At 38.8% G+C, this 19932-nt stretch overlaps 1 protein-coding gene across 3 annotated transcripts in view; it reads right to left on the bottom strand.

The window, feature by feature from the left end:
• Positions 1–19244, bottom strand: part of ccdc85al (coiled-coil domain containing 85A, like) — a 38379-nt gene extending 19135 nt beyond the window's left edge. Inside the window, exons 1-2 of one of the 3 annotated variants that reach the window (XM_032564186.1) lie at positions 18538–19244; positions 13769–14865 (exon numbers count right to left, since the gene is read on the bottom strand). In XM_032564186.1, the coding sequence (XP_032420077.1) occupies positions 13769–14865; positions 18538–18795 (1355 nt within the window). In that variant the 5' untranslated portion in view covers positions 18796–19244. The remainder of the gene's footprint in view (positions 1–13768; positions 14866–18537) is intronic. The other 2 variants (XM_032564187.1, XM_032564185.1) reach the window with 2 other exon arrangements.
• Positions 19245–19932: the final 688 nt, after the last annotated feature.

The raw sequence follows: 19932 nt of genomic DNA, 5'->3' as shown, positions 1-19932 counted from the left end.
TTGTTTTTTTGTTGTTGAAAGAGGTAGTAATGTAGAATAAAGTCAGAAATGAAGCAATTATTCTGGAGTACTTTTGGACACCAAATTTAACATGCCACTTATTGCTTAATTTGAGTGTAATAAAATAGAATAACGTGTGAATCGATAAATGGGGCTGATGGTGAATAATATTTATAATATAATAATCAAGTGCTTTTTGCAAATTACAAAAAGCACTTTTAGCTTTTTGTAATTTGTTTCGAAGGAACCTTTCTGAGAAGTCTTTTTTTAGTGTATTAACTTTAGTTTGATTAGAGTTTACCTTTCATAGATTCTGTGTTCCCTTTTTAGAGTTGTTTTGTTTGTACAGTAATTCCCTTACTTTTATTTCATTCATTTGCTAGACACACAGATCCTCAACCAAGAGCATGAAGCGCTTTGATCTCACCAATCGGGAAAACGCCAATATTTATATTTTTAGTTCAGTTGAGCTACAGGCTTCCATTAAAGCAGCATTTTCTTCTGTTTCTAACCCGGTTTTCACTCCCCTGTTTGTCCACCTGTTTTGTCCCCAGTGTTTCCTCATTTGCTTCGCTGATGAATTTTGGATCTTCAGTTCTTTGAAGAATCTTACCGTCACCTTCCTAAAATAATGGAGTAGGTAATTTTTTGCCAAAAGTGAAACAAATTATCACCTCTTTTGGCATAAAATGACATAACCCATTATTATATGAAGTTGGCGTTACTTTACATCCCTGCTTTTTGGTCCACTCCCCCAAATACATATGACAGATTTTCTGAAGGACAAAGTGAATGAGCATCATTTTTATCTAGTTGCGCAGTTCAACCCAGCACTCGTCAAACGTCAGGTTTAAACGTTGCTCACTGGATCAATGGCCAGCACTCGTCCCTCACTCACAGCCACTCACCTGAAACCCTAAATCTGTCGCCTGACAGCCCAGCACCTGTTATGGCTGGAGAAAATTTGACATAGATGTATGTGGTTCCTGCTGGTGACGTTGGGACCGACGGAGATTCCCTCAGGCTCAGTCCTGCCCGTGTACATGGCAGCCATTCAGCTTCCAGTTAATTACCTGCATTGCAAACTCATTTCCTTTCAGCTCAGTGGGCTGTTCCCTACTGCTCATAGAGGGACAAAGTCGATTCTCTAATCCACTAGGTTGGCGCACTTAAGGGATGATTGAGGATACTGTAGAAGATCTGCCACACACCTCTGAGGTTTGAAATGGAGCGATGCTGGAACACAACAGGAATCTTCTTTTCCAGCTCAGAGAGAGATTTTTATTGAAGATGTTTAAGAAAATACAAAACTGATTAACCAGTTATGGTTGAATCACCTTTCTTCATGGCATCACATTTAAAGATTGTAAAACTTTAACTATCTTTGCTAATTATCTTTAGAATAAGTGCAGCGGAAATGTTTGGAAATGTTCACAATGGGTCTGAATCTCATGAGGGTTTTTAATGATTTTCCAGTATGAAATGATTCATACTGGAATCATTTCATACTGGAAATGATTCAATATTTATTTTTTCTTCATGTAGTTTGAATACAGAAGTTTAAATTTGTTGTGGATTTTGTCTGATCTACACAATGTCAAAATGACACAATGTGAAATGCTGTGTTCACACATTCCTCTAGTTAAATGACCACTAATAAGTTGGTAAAACCAGACTCTTTGAAACTATAAGCATGTGTATGACACAATGCCTGGATATTTGTCCACTTTTTAAAATCACAAACAGAATATATTTAAACTCATTGGCTTTTGACACAAAAGAAGCAGAAATACATATTATTGTGTCCAAAACCCCCAATAACTGTCTGATTTGAACATAAACAGTTTCTCCAGGAAGGAATCTGGCAGAGGCGATATTTCCTGCATTTTTTCATCTTGATGTTGAACTTGGATTACCTTGGACAATGACATACTAGTCTAGCCTCAGCTTCAGTTTATGAAGTACATCCCCCGGGTTCCTGAACATCCTTACTACAGTCCTTCATTTTGAGGTTTAGAGTTTGGTTCAGATAACTGTCCTGTTTCACCAGGACAGAAACTCTAAACACATATCCAAACTATTTTTGGTATAGACAAAGTAGTCTAATGTTAAGGACCCAGACCTCAGACTATGTCTGAAAACAGAAGACTCATGTCAATATGTCAACTAGTATACATGAAATTTACTATTTTAAATATTCAGTCAGAATTGTGGCAGAAATTTATTGATGACAACAAAAACTGTGTAGAAGAAGAGACTCTTGAGCTTGAATGCTGGTTGAATATCATTTCCACTACACTGAACTGGGAAAAAATGACCACACAAACCCCAAATTTGTTAATTTTATCTATTTGTAAGGGTTATTTTAATCATAAATATACTTAGCTATTATCATTTTTATTATTTAGTACATTTCTGAAGGACCTCAAGACCAAACATCTGTTTATTTGCAACCCTGAGTAAGGACTACTTTGGAAACAACTCCTCTAAGAGAATTTAAACAAATATCAGCTGGATTGTATGTATGCATTATATACAAATGGTTTCAACATAAAAAGTGGTTAAAATGTATCCTTAAAAATCCAAGATTAATGTTGAACTGATCCTGACGAGTGTATGCGAACGCTGCACTGGCACTGCACATCACTTTTAATTTCACCTGGAAAGGATACATACTATATTTTACACTGCTGCCGCAAAATATGTGATCAAAAAATATACAGTAGTGTCTGAGCAATGCACCAAAAATAAACATTTTTAGGCTAATTGCTCCCCACCAGGTGGAGCCAGCTTCCATAGAAGAAGCTAGCGGAGCCTTGATTAAGAATGACAATGATATGCTCCAGGGGTAGACAAACAAAATGCCTAATCATGCACTGCTTAGTTAATGACGCCTCAGTTTGTTTACAGCTGAGGGTGTTTTGTCCCAGCTTTGATTTGAAATTCAAATGCTGATTTAAGATTTTCCTTTTCAAAGTAACAATAAAGACATCTACTTTGTTTTTCAAACACCTTTGTTTGGTTTCAGGGCTGCACAGTCTGCAGTACTGTTGTCTTGCAGGAAGAAGGTTGTGGATTTGATGGATGGATGTTTGGTTTCGGCCTTAAGTATCAGCTTAATATATTATATTTGAGTACATTTGACTTAAAAAGGGAAGTACAACTCATGTTCTGAGGAAATAAAGACTGAAAAACGAATTTTAAACCGGTTTTGTGATGTAGTGAGGAAGAAAGCTGGTAATAATACTGAGCACCAGCCTAATGCTTAACTAAATCCTTTAACACCAAGCAGCTGTGACAAAGATTTGAGTTTCCCTCATGATGTGCAGGCTGCAAGGCTCCACGATTTGTCAAGGGACGCTCACTATCCATCGCCTTGGCAGACATGTATGAAAGAAGTAGATAGAGCGAAGTCAGAAGAAGAGAAGGATATGTGTTACTGAGAGGAAGACAGAAGAGGCAAGAGACAGAGGGGAAGAAAACAACCAGCAATCCACTCAAATACTTCCTCAGCCTCTTTTTCTCCAGCTCATCTTGGCAAACAGCACATCCTCCAGAAAGAGGGCTCTGTAATCAGATTCCTCTCCCTGTCCGACAGCTGGTTGCACAGAGTGGCAGCCAATTAGAGTGAGCGCAGAGAGGAAGGCACAGAAGAGAGGAGGAGGAGAAAGTGATAGCCGGGCTTTCTCAGTGACACTGCGGAGGGAGAGCATTATCCGAGGCCACAGCTTTGCTGACGATTTCCTGTTGCGCTGACAAGCCGCAACACTTCTAAACAACAGCCAGAAGAGCTGCTGCAGCGGCTACAATGATGCTGCTATTATAAGAGTCAACAGTTGCAGTGAGACAGTGGGATGGCCTTCACTAATTCAATCAGCTCATCTGAGCTCACGCAACGATGCTCAAATAGTTTCTGAGTCTATTTTGAGTCAAAGGGGGAAAGTTTAAGTACAGCCTGAACATGTAAAGGCTTTGTGTGCAATCCATTCAGATACAGAAAACGGCATAAATGTACAAATTGGCGGTCATTGTAACTCCTAATGACTGAATGTGTCATTGTCTTTCAATCAATCAATCAAATTTTCTGTATATAGCACCTTCCAACAACATCTCGCAACTTGGTCCTTTGAACCTCAGTCCAGCTCCTCTGTGCTAACTAGTCTCCTCCCTCCCTGGTTCTCCTGGCCACCGTTTTACCACATTTCCCCTAATTAGTTTATCTGGTTCTCTTATAACTTTTCTCTCCTGCCTCAGAGTTTAAGCTCCAGATTTTCCATTTTTTCAGGGCTGGATTCATCCATTATTTTATCTGAGATCTGTTTTGTTCTTCTGCTGTCCAGTTGTCCCTCCATGTTCCACATTCTGTTTTTCTGGTTCAAGACTTAAAAGTTTCCTTTTTTCTTCTTAAATCATCAATATACCAATTACTTGTGGCTGTCTGCGCCTTACATTACTGGCTGGTTGGTTGGCTGGATATTAAGTCACAGGGTGAGGAATAAATTCTGGCTCAACCAATACATAGTAGTCCAGTAAAAGATTTTTTAAAAAGTGTTTATATGTTTTGAGACTGCAGCAACCCTCTTTCCCCCAAAAGATTCTTTCAGGGTTCACAGATCATAGCAGCGTGATGAACAGATTCAACAGAAAGGGTTATGACTCGTTTAGTTATTAGTTAAAAGGATTTTGCAGGAGATTCAATTTTGTATGTGAGTTAATGTTATTAATTAGCAGAGCACACAAACAGTCATTGGAAAACTGTTTGTGAGCTTTTACATTCACACACAGAGCCTCCTTTGAGTCCAATCACCAAGTGGCCATGTGAAAGAGTTTGAACAGGTTACCTCATCGGGTTCAGAAGCTCATGTTAGCTATTGCATTTCTTTTCATCACGTACCTTATCTTGCCTTGGAATTAGGGACATAATTTCCACTTTTTCTTATATTTTACACCTGCATCTCACTCATTTTCATTAAATTCAACTAAAGCAAAGCTGTAATGTAATGGACGTAGCAGAGCATTTCACATTTCTAAAGATGTAAACGCAATAACTAGAAAAACAAAATGCTTCAAAATCTGCAAAATCACACACATTGCTGCTGTCTTCATTTCTGCAGACTGAATCCTCAGTTTATAATATAACATGTCTGTTTGTGTCTTTTTATTGGCATCACAAGGACGAAAGTTCTCCCCCACACACACACTGTTATGCCAGCCTTTTCCCATGCGGCCTATTTTCTCCTGTTTGATCAGCTGAGCTGCTTAAGCTAATATGCAGAACTTGTGATTGTTAAACCAGAAAACACGATTAAGGCTCTGCTCTTGAAAAGGGATCTTCTTCAGTGAATAGATCCTATAGGCTTAGCGATCATTCACCCTTCCTGTCTGGGTCGCGAGAATCACAGTGCAGAGAACTCATTATTCTCTTTGGGAGGAGATTCGTTGCATGGGTAGACAGACATATATTTAATATTAAAAAATTACAGAACCAAAATGTCAAACACAAACCGGTAAGAGGCTTTAAAATCTTCTCTACTGAAAGTCACAGCACTGCTGTACGGTTCAGGATGTTTAAGTTCAAAGCAAACACTTCAACTGTAAATTACATTGCTTTGTGCTGCCAAACACCTCTAAAAGTGTGTTATTCACCATCTGGTTAACTTGACGGTGCACAGTTTGTGGCAATTCCAAGGCAAATGGAAGCACCTGAGAACATTAAGAGAAATCATTTAACGCTAACAATAAATGCAGTACTATGAAAAAGTTTTTATACCCTTATAAATTCATTCTGACTTTGCTATGCAGCCACACTTAAAGCTGCAGTATGTAACTTTCATAGAAAATATGTCTTACATATTTGCTAAACCTATCACAGCGTAAAACAAGATGGAGAATCTGTGGGAAAAAAACAAGCTCCTCAGCCTCTTCCCTGTGGTCCTACTGCTGTCTACAGAAATGCACCGCTGGGTCAGAAACAACCAACCAGAACCAGGAGGAGGGTCTTAGCGCTGTCAATCACATGTACTTGCTGCGTTTGAGAACTTGCTGAACTTCCTGTTTAATGGTACGCCACTCAGTTGAACTCTGTCAAGACACTTACTAGGCCACTTCAGAAGTTTCATTTTGGGTTTGCTGACCCATTTAGAAGTGGACTTACTGCTCTGCTTTAGTTCACTGTCGTGCTGCAAAACCCAAGTGCTCACAAACTATCGACATCATTTCTCTGTAGCATTTTCTGATAGCGAGCCAAATTAATCGCTTAATTATACTTGTACTGGTGCTAAGTTGATTAAATGCTTGTCTAAGTTTAACATGCATGTCTTTCTTTACATGATGATCACACATTCCGATGAATTCCCCTTTTTGTCTCGTCAGTCCAGAGAATATTTCCATCAAGACGTTTTTTTAAAGGTAATGTGAGACAGATCTTTGTGTTTCGTTTTGTCAGCTATGGTTTTGGCCTTGAAACTCTTTGACTTTTAAAAGTGTTGGTGATTCGTCTCTTATTGACGAACCATTAACACTAACCATAACCCTTTAGAACTTCCGACATTTGTTGTTTTAAATTTGCTTTACTAATAAAGTTTGAGTAATCTTAATAACTTTTGAGCTCCCTGTAAGATGTCACTTTGCACTAGAGATAATATTAGTTTTTTCATTAATGAGAAAAAAAAACAACAACATTGTGATAAGAATTACTCATACTTGATGATTTTTGCAAACCACAAGTGTGGATCTCACTTATTCACACTCACAATAAAAAAATGTACATCCATATTTAATGTGCCAAGAATGGAGCTTTTGGATTTTTCCAGTAGAGCTCTATTAATACCTTACAATATATGTCTTGTCTTTTAAAATAAAAATAAAAGAAGCTGAATGCGTTCTCTAATTTTACAGCTGTCCCTTTCTCCGCCTCTAGAAATATGTGCGATAAGCTTGGCAGAAAAAGCAGCAGCAGATTGTATTAAAAGGCGACAAGAGGTCAAAGTGTTGTTTTGCTTTATTTCTGCATTTTTGTCAGGGATTTAAATGGCCTGAACATGAGAGCTGCTGAATGTCAGCCTAACATGAAACCTTAATTTGTTAAAAAACACACACACACACACCCCCCCCCCACACACACACACACACACATAAAGCCTCTTTGCTCCAGTGGGACACTTCAACACACCATGCCCAATTCCTACGCATATCCACACGCAAGTACATAAAAAATGAAATAATACAGTCCAAAGGGCTTAGAGGATAATCCAAGCAAGTGGAGTGTACTACATCCTGACAAGCATTTAATTCCCTCTTCTTTCAAAAAAGGACATGACTGGAAGGTTGGGTCAATGGATGGCGCTGGTAGAAACGGACAAAATAGTTGCATTTCCGGAGCTCCTCCTTCTAAATGTGTTATTTATCATGTTCTTGTTACAATTTAATCATCAACACATTAGCTTAAATTATATTTAACAGGTTAAAAACAAACTTAAAATCTCTAAGGTTCATTCTGATTGTTTCTTTACAATCGTACGCAGTGACACTTTACGTTAGAGAGCTTGTCAGGTCAGGGTAGTCAAGACGCCAGAGGGGACATGCTCATAATCAGGAAAGGCAGCCATTCTGACAGCTAACAAACTGGATATAATAATATGACAATATGACTCTGTGGCAACACACACAGGCGGCCTAATGAAGTTTTTATGGGCCTGGTTCAAGGCTATTTGGTGCTTGCATTTCACTCTGAGCTAAGTTCAAAACAGTTATACATACAGTTGGCAAACAGCCGTGCCCGGAGGCCAGTGAGTGGCCAATGCTCTCACAACGTCCTCCAGTATAAGGATTTGTGAGGCATTAATGTGTTGTGGCTTTTGCAGACTTCACATGCGTTTCAGTTTACATCAAGACTGAGCTCCCTGAGAGCTAAAATAGAAACAGACTGACGACTTAAATCAAAGTTGGGGTTGTCTTTATAATAATCTGCTGCAATCCATAGAGATTACAAAATGGCAAAGAGCATGTTTGCTACCAGACTGCAATTTCTCAGCCTGCAACGCACTGTAGTTCTTAAAATACTGCCTCAACCATTCAACGTTTACATTACTAAGGGGATTTTATTTTTCCTACAGTCTTCGCTGTACAGAGGAAAAGTGCCATAAAGACTCCAGTCACATTACAGCTTAAATTATTTTTATTGTGGTTTTATGTGACAAACCAACACAAAGTAGAGCAGAACTGTGGAATGGAAGGAAAATGCTATGCGCTTTTCAAAGATTTATTTCAAAATTAAAATCTCCGGAGAAACTGCTGACATCCACACCTCAGATTGAATCTGTCATCAGGACAACTACTGATCAAATCTAGCCTTTCTGGAAGACTGGCAACAAACATGCTAAAAGAAAACCACACAAAAAGTCTAATTAATGTTTGATACCAGCTATGTTTGGTCTACAGCAAACATGCAAAAGAAGGTTCTCTGGCCAGATGAGCCCAAAACTGTACGTTTAGCCCTACATGCAAAATCAAACATGGCAGTGGCAGCATCATGCTTTGGTATGTTTTTTAGCAAGAAGAGTGAATCTACATATAAATATCTTGAAGTTGGATGGACAAGAAATCTTGTTAAAACTTGCAAAAGACTTAAGACCAGAGTAGGTATGCAACACCAATAGCTAACACAAAATGGCTTTTATTCAGCATATTCATATATTATAACAGATCAGTCAAAGTCCAGGCCAAAATCCAATTTAGAATTAGTGGGAAGAGTTGTAAATGCAAGTACTGCCACCTAAGCTGACTTAGCTTGAACTATCCTGAAGATGAATGGGGGAAAACTCAGTCTTTAGATGTGCAAAGCTGGTCGAGACACACCCCAGAATACTGCAGCAAAGCTGGTTCTACAGAGCATTGGCCCCGGGGGGCTGGACGCAAATGCAGGCCACACTTTTCAGATTCTTTGTTGTAAAAAATGTTGAAAGTCATGCCTCGTTTTCTTACGCTTTACAGTGATACACTAAGATGTTGTGAAATAAAAAAAAAAGTCACATACCATTCCACCAGTACGTTCATATTAAATAAATTATAAAACGGGGTCAGGTGAGACTAGTTTGTCAGATTAAAAGTACCTTTTAAAAATAATAGTCTTTAGGTAGACATTAAACATGTTGCATTGACCCTAAGTTTCTGTAATAAAAATATTATTCATTGGTTTGATGTACTATTCTTATCTTAAATGCCATGTTTTATTAGTTAGTGTGAAGTCATCATAGTTAAAACTTGAGAACACTAGCCTGCCTGTGATTAATGTATGTGTGTTTCACTTAATGGAAATAGTTACTAAATAAAAGAGCTTCTAAATATAAATCTTATATAAAAAATATGACTATACTCTGCAGTATATCTGTTAGTCTGACTGTTCTGTGGAGATTTTTTGTGTTTCTCTTCCCCTCAAATTGCAGGTTGATATTTCACCTTGAGGAATTTGTCCTTTAGCATCTGAGAGCTCTGTGCCACTCAGCACTTTTTTTTTTACCTCCCGGACTCTGGAAATCATTATCAGCCACTGCTGGGTATTTAAGCAGAAGCCAAGTCTGTTCTTTGATTTTTCCGCCACCACTCTGACATCCATAACTCCCGCTGATCTACCTAAGATGGACAACAGTAAAGCGAAGCTTTGAGGGAAATTGTTGCCTGATAAGGGCGAACACTCTTGCATTGAAAAGGTTGCAGTTTTGAACACTGGTCATTTTAGCTTAATGTTTTCAACATATAAATGCCATAATAGCAGATCATTTTACTCTCATTTTTGAGACAGCCTGCTTTCCTCTTGAGATGCTTGAAAAATCAGTAACACTATAAATTTTGCAGTATTCAGAAAAAGGGAGGAGTATTAACCCTCAGAGAAATCAAAGAACTCCATGAACATTAGACTGTAAAAAAATATATATTTTTAAAAAGTTATGTTTATAAATGATGTTTTTTTGTACGTTAGAGTCCAAGTTTTCCATACACCAATTGCCTCTGGGAATTTGTGTGTAAACAACGGATCAATTTAGTGCTCGTTTATCTGAGTAAATTGGAAAAATTATAAAAATGTATCTAATTATTGAATCTAAACAGTGAAACTCAAATTATATTGACTTATTACATTCAGCATGGTATATTTCAAGCCTTTATTTCTGTTTGTTTTGACCATGGCTTACAGCTAGTGCAAATACAAAAGTCTGCTTCTCTGAAAATACAATATTACATAATGAGAATATATATATTTTTTTTTAAAGTATAGAAACGTTATGTTAATAAAAAACTTCTCACTCACTGCTGGTAGGGTAGGTCAGACAAGATCTTCACTAAAGAATAGAATAGAATTTGCTTTATTGATCCCCAAGGGGAAATTGCGTATTTGTTGAAAGCTACTCCATCTTAGGTAATAAATACAAAGCTTGTAAAATATAGATATACCTAAGAGCGATAAGTTCAAAATGACTAGATATAAACAAATAAATAAATAACAAGCAATCACAGGCAATATATTAATCAATAAATAACCTATGAATGAGCACAGAAATTTTTTTTATCAATTAGCACAGACTTGGGCATTGTAAAGCCTGATGGCAACAGGCAGAAATGACTTTCTGTGGCGCTCTGTGCTGCACTCTGGCAAAATTAGATAAATAAATAAATAAAGATGGTGGCTGTTTCACAGTGTCGTATCCATTCACTAATCAAACGTTTAGTGGAAAGAAAAATTGTGGTAGAAAGAGATACAGCAGCAAAGAGGAACTAGAAAATTTCTGAAGAGATTTAAAAGGGGCCTGCCGAAGTGTGCCCGTCAGTTGGAACCCAGTGTTCTGATGCTAAAAATTAGCATCAATGCTAAAGTAAGCTACAATGTACTCAATAGCATGTGGAGAGTCACAAGCATCTTGAGTAACATGGACTTACTGCATTCAGTATGTTAAAATTATTGTATAAGCTAAAATTAGCCAAAATGTTACCGTTAGCCTAAATGCTGCCAGTGACATGTGGGGTATCACTAGGATGTTGTCTTACATTAACTTCCTCCATTCAGTGTACAAAACATGGCTAATAAAAAAACAAAGTAGCTAAAAAGCTTATGTTAGGGAAAAGGCTGCTGCTAATGTTTGTGCTAATGTTAATGCACTGCCTTCTGATTTTTACTTTTAAAAAAGTAAAAATCAGATGCTTACTTTGTGGCAGTTCATTTCCAAAAAACAAACAAACAAAAAAAAACGCTCATCTCTTAACACCAAATATTATTATTGTTCAAAAAACATAAGATTTCTTCTGCTCTTTTGAAATACTACTTATCTTCTACTACTTAACATAAATTGTGCAGTTGGTTGAATTTTTCAGAAAAGGGAAAATGTTTTTTTATTTTTTTTATCATTGGTGGTGAATATATGATAAAACAGAACACGGTGAATATATGATAAAACAGACATTCAACACAGAAGTAAAAGCCTGATTTATACTTCGTGGCAGTTCGTTACCAGAAAAAAAAAAAAACAACCTCATCTCTTAACATCAAATTGATTGTTTATTAAAAACAAAATAAGCTCTTTTAAGATACTGCTTAAATGCTTAGACACAAAAAATTTACAGTTGGTAAATTTTGCAAAAGTTAAAATCAGATGTTTACTTCGTGGAACTTGGTTACCAGAAAACTCGCTCATCTCTTAGCAACTGATTAACAACAAATGTTATTGTTAAAACACAAGGAATTTTCATTTTTCTGAAAAATTCACCAACTGCACATTTCTTGGTAAATAGTATAAGATAAGTAGTATTTCAAAAGAGCAGAAGAAATCTTCTGTTTTTTGAACAATAACAATATTTGTTATTGTGCTCATCTCTGTTGCTAAGAGATGAGCACATTTTCTGGTAACCAAGAGCCATGAAGTAAACATTTGATTTTTTCTTTTGCAAAATTTACCAAATGTAAATTTTTTGTGTCTAAGAAGATACGAAGTATTTTAAAAGAGCGTATGTCTTATAAACAATAATTAATTTGGTGTTAAGAGATGAGCATTTTTTCTTTCTTTCTGGTAACAAACTGCCACGAAGTATCAATCTGATTTTTTCTTTTGTGTTGAATGTCTGTTTTATAATACATTCGCCACCAATGACAAAAATAAATAAATAAAAAATTTGCTTTTCTGAAAAATTTACCAGCTGAACAATTCTTGTTAAGTAGTATTTCAGAAGAGCAGAAGATTGCTTATGTTTTTTATAGCAATAACAATATTTGTTGTTAATCTGTTGCTAAGAGATGAGCATGCTTTCTGGTAACCAAGTGCCATGTAGTAAACATCTGATTTTAACTTTAGCAAAATTTACCAGCTGTAACTTTCTTGTGTCTAAGCAGATAAGCAACATTTCAAAAAAGCGTATGTTTTATAAACAATAATTAATTTGGTATTAAGAGAAAGGTCATTTATTTTCTGGTAACAAACTGCCACGAAGTATGAATCCGATTTTTACTTTTGTGTTGAATGTAAGTTTTATATAAACTTCAGCAGTGAGAGGATTTTCAGTCAAACCTGACAGGCTTAATGGAGACGTGTGATTTCATATTCCACCAGGAAGCTAATTTTCCAACAGAACCAGTCCTCTGCCAGTACTGCCACTTTAATCACAATGGTTTCACTCTGTTTGCTGGACAGCAAATTGGCCAGACCTAAACCCCACGGAGGGTATTGTCAAGAGGAAGATAAGAGACACTGATGTTGATGAGTTGAAAGCCACTATCAACTTTAACATCTCAGCAGAACCACAGGCTCATCACCTCCTACCACACTGCAAAAGTGGCTAATGCAAAAGCAGTATTTAGTGCAGATACTGTACACTGCATAGACATACCTTTTTTATTGATCAATAATATTCTAGATACCTGAGAAACTGAATTTGGGGTTAGCTGTAAGCCATAATCATCAAAAGTGATCAGAAAACAAAGCTTTAAAAAATATCACTCTGAGTATAATAACTCATACCTTTTACTTTCTTGTTGGGGTGGCCGATATGTATTATAAACTTGCCGGCCCACCAGGCTTAGCATTGCTTATTTCTTTAGGTTTTTTTTTTTATGTTTACATTTTTTAACACTTTGTAGTTGGTGTTCAGATATTAATCTTCCAATCTTCCAATAACTGTCAAGCACCCCAACCACTGGGCTTAGCACGTTTTCTGGGGGAAACCTTGGGACTTGAAGTTTTATCACAACATTTTGTGGTACTATTGTGATAACAGTAAAAGTGACAATAAGAACTATTCATTTCTTCTTTTGCTGTATGGCTCTGGCTGAATGGCACAGCACCCACAAATGCTGCTCTTGAAAAATAAAATATGTATAATATGCTTCTTTTGGGCAGCCGTCACTTCAGGAAGTGTGATTTTTAAAGTAAACTGCACACAGTAACAGCATTGAATCATATTTTCAAATATATTTTGTATTTATTGATGGTCTGATTGAAGAAAGAATGGCCAAAATAGTTAAAAAACAAACAAACAAAAAAAACATTCCAGCAACATGGACAGTTTTGGGGGGTCTTTAAATGTCAAAATTTGAAATTTATCATGACGGTAATTAAAAATTCTTACCATGTTAAGAACTGTATCACAATAAATGATGAGCGATATAATAAATGCCCATCCCTAATTTTATAATGGAAATGTTCAAATATGTGTGTATGATATCCCAATTTGCAGAGATGTACCTGTAGAACACCAACAGAGAAATGGAGCTGTGGATGCAGACACACACCTACCGTTCATGCCGTTGTAGATGCTCCGGTGGTGCGGTGACAGCTCGTCACCAGCTGGCCTCCTCTGCCCCTCCCTCACGGGGCTACCAAACTTTGCGTGGTCCGGGCTCACGCTGTACTGGTGCCTGTGAGTTTCAGGGCTGCCGCCGTGGATCATGCAGCCCTTTTCATGGTGCTCGCCGACCCCCAAATGTGCATGCCGGGGCTCGGGACTCCCGCAGCCCGTGGTGCTAATACTGCTCCGCTTGTACTTCTGATAGAGCTCCCCGCTGCCTCCTTGGCCCAGGAAGTGCTGCCTTTGACCCAGTAGGAGATCCGAGCTGTGGTGCTTGGGGTGCTGCTCCGGGCTGCGGTGGCCTATGTTCCGCCCGTATTTCTCCGGGCTCAGGCCCCGCATGACCCGGCTGTGGTCGGGCACGGATATGGAGCCGCAGCGGGGCCGGCAGAGCTGGGGCAGGGTGTAGGGATACTCCAGGCTCGTGCTCCGGTGCCGCCCAGCCGGGAGCTCTGGGCTGGACACCTCCCTGTCCGCTCCACCTATCCCACTGATGCTGCTACACCTGGGTTTGTGCAAAAGTTCAGGGCTACCTTTCTCCCCACTGCTCCCAACACTGCCCACACCTGCAGAGAGGTGAGTCTGCTTGTGGTGAGGGTGGTCCGAGCTGTCGGCACTGCCTGCGCTCGAGGTGCTGCTCCCATCTCCCACGTCCCTCATGAGAAGCCCCTGGCCTGGCACCAGCAGCAGGCTGTTCTGGCTGTCAATTGAGTTGCGGCATCCTCCCATCCCCACGCCCCCTCCGCTCCCACCTCCCCCTACTACACCCCCTCCTCCACCCGAAACTCCCTTCTCGTCATCCAGCAACAGGCAGAGCTCCTTCAGCTCCAGATTCTCCCGGATCACCTCCTCCTGTCTGACCTCCAGCTCCTTGAGCTTCTGCAGGTACAGGGTCACTTCCTTGCGCATGATGCTGGCGCTGTACCGTCCGAGACGCTGCCACTCCCTGGACACGCGCTTTCCTTTCTGACGGTCATCATCTAAGAAACAGCACAAGTCCCGCAGCTCACGATTGTCCTCTTGCAGCTTCTGGTTGATGTCCTGGGAAAAAGAGAAGAAAAACATGCAGGAAAAAAAGAAATATGTGAAACATGACTGCAGTCAGAACATAGTTAACCTTTTAAATGGCAACCAGTGCATTCTTTCTATTATTTTATTACTATCTAGTCAGGTTTTATATCGATTTCTGAGTCTCTTTGGCTTTGAGAAATACAACTAAAGAAGACAATGCAGCAGATTCTCTGATAGTTTTGAATACAATAGAATATGAACATCAAAAATACAGTATGTCCCTATAACCTCCAACTGATTTTTCAAAGTACGTGCAGTTTGTTGATACACATACAAGACAAAAAAGAAGGATGGGAGCATTTAACGATAAAAATCAAAGTTTAAGTTTTGCAGTAATTCATCTGATAATCGATCAGATTTGATTAGAAGAAAGTCAGACAAGTCGGGTTGCTAGCTGTTTGATTGGTGCATCAGAGATCAGCAGTATATATTGATTATACAGTATTTCCTCCATGCAGCTCAGTCAGTATTTAAGTTTTCAGAGAAGTCTGTTTACAGTAAACAGTCAGTAAATCAATCAGTAAATCCTATTCTTGAATGAATCACAGCTTTCAGTTTAAGTTTTATTTAAGACTTTAAAACCTTTCTATGACTATTATTTTTTTAAGTTGCATGAGCTGTAACAAATAATATTATCAAGTTAGCTTATACATCACGTAAAAGTAGTATTCTACACAAAGTCTGGTTTTCTTTAAGATATGACTTTCCGATTTAGTTTTCTACTGATTCCGTTTTTCTTCTTCGATGGGTCATAATGTATAGAAAAACATTGTGCTGTAAGTGCGTTGATAGTGGTAGTGACTTTGAATCCACAGGAAAATACAATATCTTTGCTTTTTATTCGTTACTATCTATGTTTCAAAGCATTTTTCTCTAACCTTTCTCTGATATGTATTCCTCAGGGGGATTTTTACATTAAAAGAAACAGCATGGTGCTTGCTGATGCATTTACAGAATACAATTAGAGGGAAATTTGATGGATTGCATCAAAAGGCTGTACAAAAAAAATCAAATCTAATCTCTGATCAGAGCCAATCAAGACAGAATTATTGATTGATGAATTTAGATCAAATGCATCGTATTTCATGCATGCTTCTCAGTGGAGTAAAAACGTGAGCAGCCTGATTTCTTGTTAATGATTTGTAAATCATCAGGAAGAAAAGCACGTCAATAAGCCGAATGCTTCAGAATAAATCACAAAGTTGCACCAAGTTACTTTTAAATTGTTTCTAAACCTTAATTATTTAAATCCAATGTCTCCATTAATTATGAAAACGCTTATATATTTTTAATTTCATAACCTAAAAGAAAGCTTAAAAATTGGCTAACAATAGATAATACAGATTTTATTAGATTCTGAGCAGATTTTTCCGGACTGACATTTTGTTATTATCTTAAGCACCATAATATGAAAGTCGGGGGGGGGGTGGGAAGCAGAGGGGAACAATGCGCAGCAGCTTCTTTGGTTGAGTTACTTTTGAATCCAGCAGCAAATAAAGAAATTACGGGATTATGCCCATACCCAAAGGATGTGCACCAGAATACAAAGCTGTTGGCCGATGCCTTCAGAGAACAAAAAATGGAAGTTCATAGTTTTTATGCCTTTAATGATCTAGAAAAAACAAAAGTCAAGTCTGTTTTTAATTTATTTGTGCTTGACCTGCCAATCATCGCTCAGAAACGATCAAGAGAAAAATCGTCCAATTTCAATTGGTGAGTTTCCTATTTATCACACTAAAAAAGCTGCATCCATTACATGATTTGATTTATATTCCCCACTCTTTTAGATATCACCCTGTCACCGTGTGCAATCATAATGAAATGAAGCCTTAATCCTCTCTGATTTCCCCTTGAATAAACAGTAACTGCATTCAGTGCGAGATACACAACGCAGAAGACCAGGTTCAGGAGCAGAAATGGCCCATGCAGAACATTTTGCATTAAAAGCAACATTAGAACACTCCTTTTTCACCTCCAAAAGACCTCCCTCCCTCCGCCTGTGACAATTTAACTCTCACCTAGATCCTCCCTCTCCTGCTCCCTCTCCTCCTGTCAGAGCCTCCAGCTCTTTCCAGTGTAATTAGGCCGCTTGGATGGGCAGAGGTGACAAGGTCCCTGGGAGAGGCAAATGATCCCTGTGTGCTGTTGAGGATACCTCAGGCAAGTCTCAACTTTAATTGTAAACACTGTGGACATAGTACCACATTACCCTTATTAGAAGAGGTAGTGACTAAGATTAGTGTTAGTGAGAAAGGCTTGCCTAATCTTATCTGAAATCTGTAGTGTTTTTGCAAAGGTATTCACATCTTCTGGTTACAGATTACAACCTCACATTTCAGAGTGGGGTTGTTGCGGTTTATGTAATGGACTAACAAAAGTAACCAAATTAAAAAAAAGAAGAAAAAAAATATCTTGTGTAAAAACATTTCTCCCCCAAGTAAAAAGCTGAAGGGTGTGACATCCGCTATTCTGTTTACGCTGATATCTCAAATAAAATCAAGAGTACGGGTTAATTCATCCTCTAAAGATTGAAACACGACTAGAATATGTAGTCACACACCTAAACTGACGGAGAAGGAAAGTATTCAGAGAAAGAGAAAAGAGGCCTGTGCTACCTCTGGAGGAGCTGTAATGATCTACAGCTCGAGTGGAGCCATCTGTGCACTCTACAAATTTGGCCTTTGAGGACAATTGCAGTTTGCCACAAGCCATGCTTCTTACACACACAGCAAACATATGTAAGAAAGTAATCTCGTCAGATGAAACTAAAGTTGCCCTTTTGCTTATAAGCAAAATACTATGTGTGTCAGAAAACTAATACTTTAAATCCCCCAGACCACACCATCCCCAGCAAGTCAGAAGATGGAGGGAGCTAATTACAGAACATTCCTAGAAGAAACCCTGTTAGAGGCTGCCAAAGTTTTGAGAATGTGGTAGATTTCCAGCAAAACAACCATAAACATCCACCAAAGCTACGATCCAATGGTTTAGATCAAAACCTATTCAAGTCTTAAATGTCCCAGTAAAAGTCAAAATCCATTTAAGTGGCAAGATACAGTCCATCTCATCTGAGCGCCATCTAATTATGTCAGGAGATTTGAATTTAATTGCACACCACACTTTTCAGATCTTTTGAAATTTGACTACACCATGTAATTTCAACCTAAAAATGAGAACTTTTTAGTTCATATGTCACATAAAATCCCAGTCAAGCACATTAAAGTCTACCGTTGTGATGTGACAAAATATGGAAAAGTCCAGTTCATAGGAATACTTTTTCAAATGCACTGTATGTAATTTCAAATGTAAGGAGAGAGACAGATCTGGGTGCCAAACCCACAATGTCATTGATTCTGCTCAAAAGCACAGTTACTCAACCTATAGGCTATGAAACCGAATCTGATTGGACTTCTTAAGCCTGCACGTTTAGCGTGGGCACATCCACAACGCAGGCCCACGGAACGAGACAGCGAACTTCAGTGTTATCTTATCTGACATCATGGTTGCTGATTGCTTGATAAAGAGCTGAATATTCTTCACGTTATGCAGGTGCGCCTCAAACCTATGATCTCATCCTTTGCAAATGCGCGGCCCTCCACCCTCCACCCTCCTCTTCCTCCTCCTCCTCCTCCTCTTCCTCACCTTCAGCCCCCTAATCTCGTTTAGGTGCAGCTGGAGGCTGCGGTTGACCTCTCGGATGAGATTCCCGTGGTCTAGAATCACGCTCATCTTATCGGCCTCAGACCGCCTCAGCCGGCGCACCAGCTCCTCTTTGGTCCACCTGAGCAGCTCCTCGTCCGTCAGACCTGAGATGTCTTCGGCCGGACTTTCACTCTTCGCTATGGACAGCTGGAGATTGGGCTGTGGCTGGGGTTGGAGCGGCGGAGTTGCCTTCTCCATTGGCACAGCTCCTCCGGCACCGACAAAGGGCAGAAAACACTCGAGGGTTCGTCAAGCAGCTCCGCTCGCATCCAATCGACCTGCAGAGGTTGAGGAAGCGGGTTACCGTTTGGTAATCAGCGGCATAGTTCGGCCTCTGTGCTGCCCTCCACTCTCCCACTCTCTCATAGAGCAACAGCTGACGATGCCGGGCTGAGTGCAGCACGGCGGAGAGGATGCTGTAGACTCCTTATCGCTGCATCATCCGACTCTATGCAGCGGATGCACGGCGTGATCCCGGTCCGGAAGGAGATGAAAGTGGAAGAAGGTTTACCTGGATGTGAAAGCGGCCAGAGACAGAGAGGAGGGATTCATCTGTGCAAAGAGACAGGGAGAGGATAAAGCTCTCCCCTTCTCTCCTCCTCTCTGCCTTTCCCTCCTGAAGCTCTCCCCCCCCCAGAGGTTTGCGCCTCTGTGAATACACAGCTTTCCTACAGCGCCACCTAGTGGTGGGTTTCATCAAAAGGCTACATGGAGCAGTCCTATTCAAACATGAACAACATACTTGTTAGGTGTTATATTAAATCATTTAAAAACGAAAATGTCATTAGTTGTCTTAAATTAAAGGGTATAGTATTTTATTTATGTTTTTATTTTTTACTTGAGAAGCTACTTTATAAAACATAAAGATCCAAGGTGGGTGGAGTACCTAAAAATGGAACTCAAGTAAGAGCTGTACTACTTCAACATAATTGTATTCAAGTAAAAATAAAAAGAAGACGTCCAAGAAATTACTCAAGTAAGAGTAAAAAAGTATTTTGTTAGAATACTGTCTAACTGATCAAAAAAATCAATCATTTAAAGTTTAAAAAATTACATCAGCTGGAGAAAAGTACCAAGAAATGTGAAAATGTTGGTACTTTAAAGAATAAAATTAAAATAATCCATATATACCATCATAACAACATAACAAAATCAGACAAAAGAAGCATTTGTCCAAATAATATCTATCAAATTTATTGTGAACATTTGAATAGGATTTTTTCATGTAACCTTTTCATATAAAACTCATTAGTGAGAACAGAGCATTTCCTTACACACCACATTTGATAGAGATTTGCACAATTGACTTTGCACAATTGGCCCCAAGGGCGGGTT

The sequence above is a fragment of the Xiphophorus hellerii genome, chromosome 5 (genome assembly GCF_003331165.1).
Source record: "Xiphophorus hellerii strain 12219 chromosome 5, Xiphophorus_hellerii-4.1, whole genome shotgun sequence".
NCBI lineage: Eukaryota > Metazoa > Chordata > Actinopteri > Cyprinodontiformes > Poeciliidae > Xiphophorus > Xiphophorus hellerii.
The sequence above is the reverse complement of the archived record's forward strand: the minus strand, read 5'-3'. Positions and strand labels throughout refer to the sequence as shown.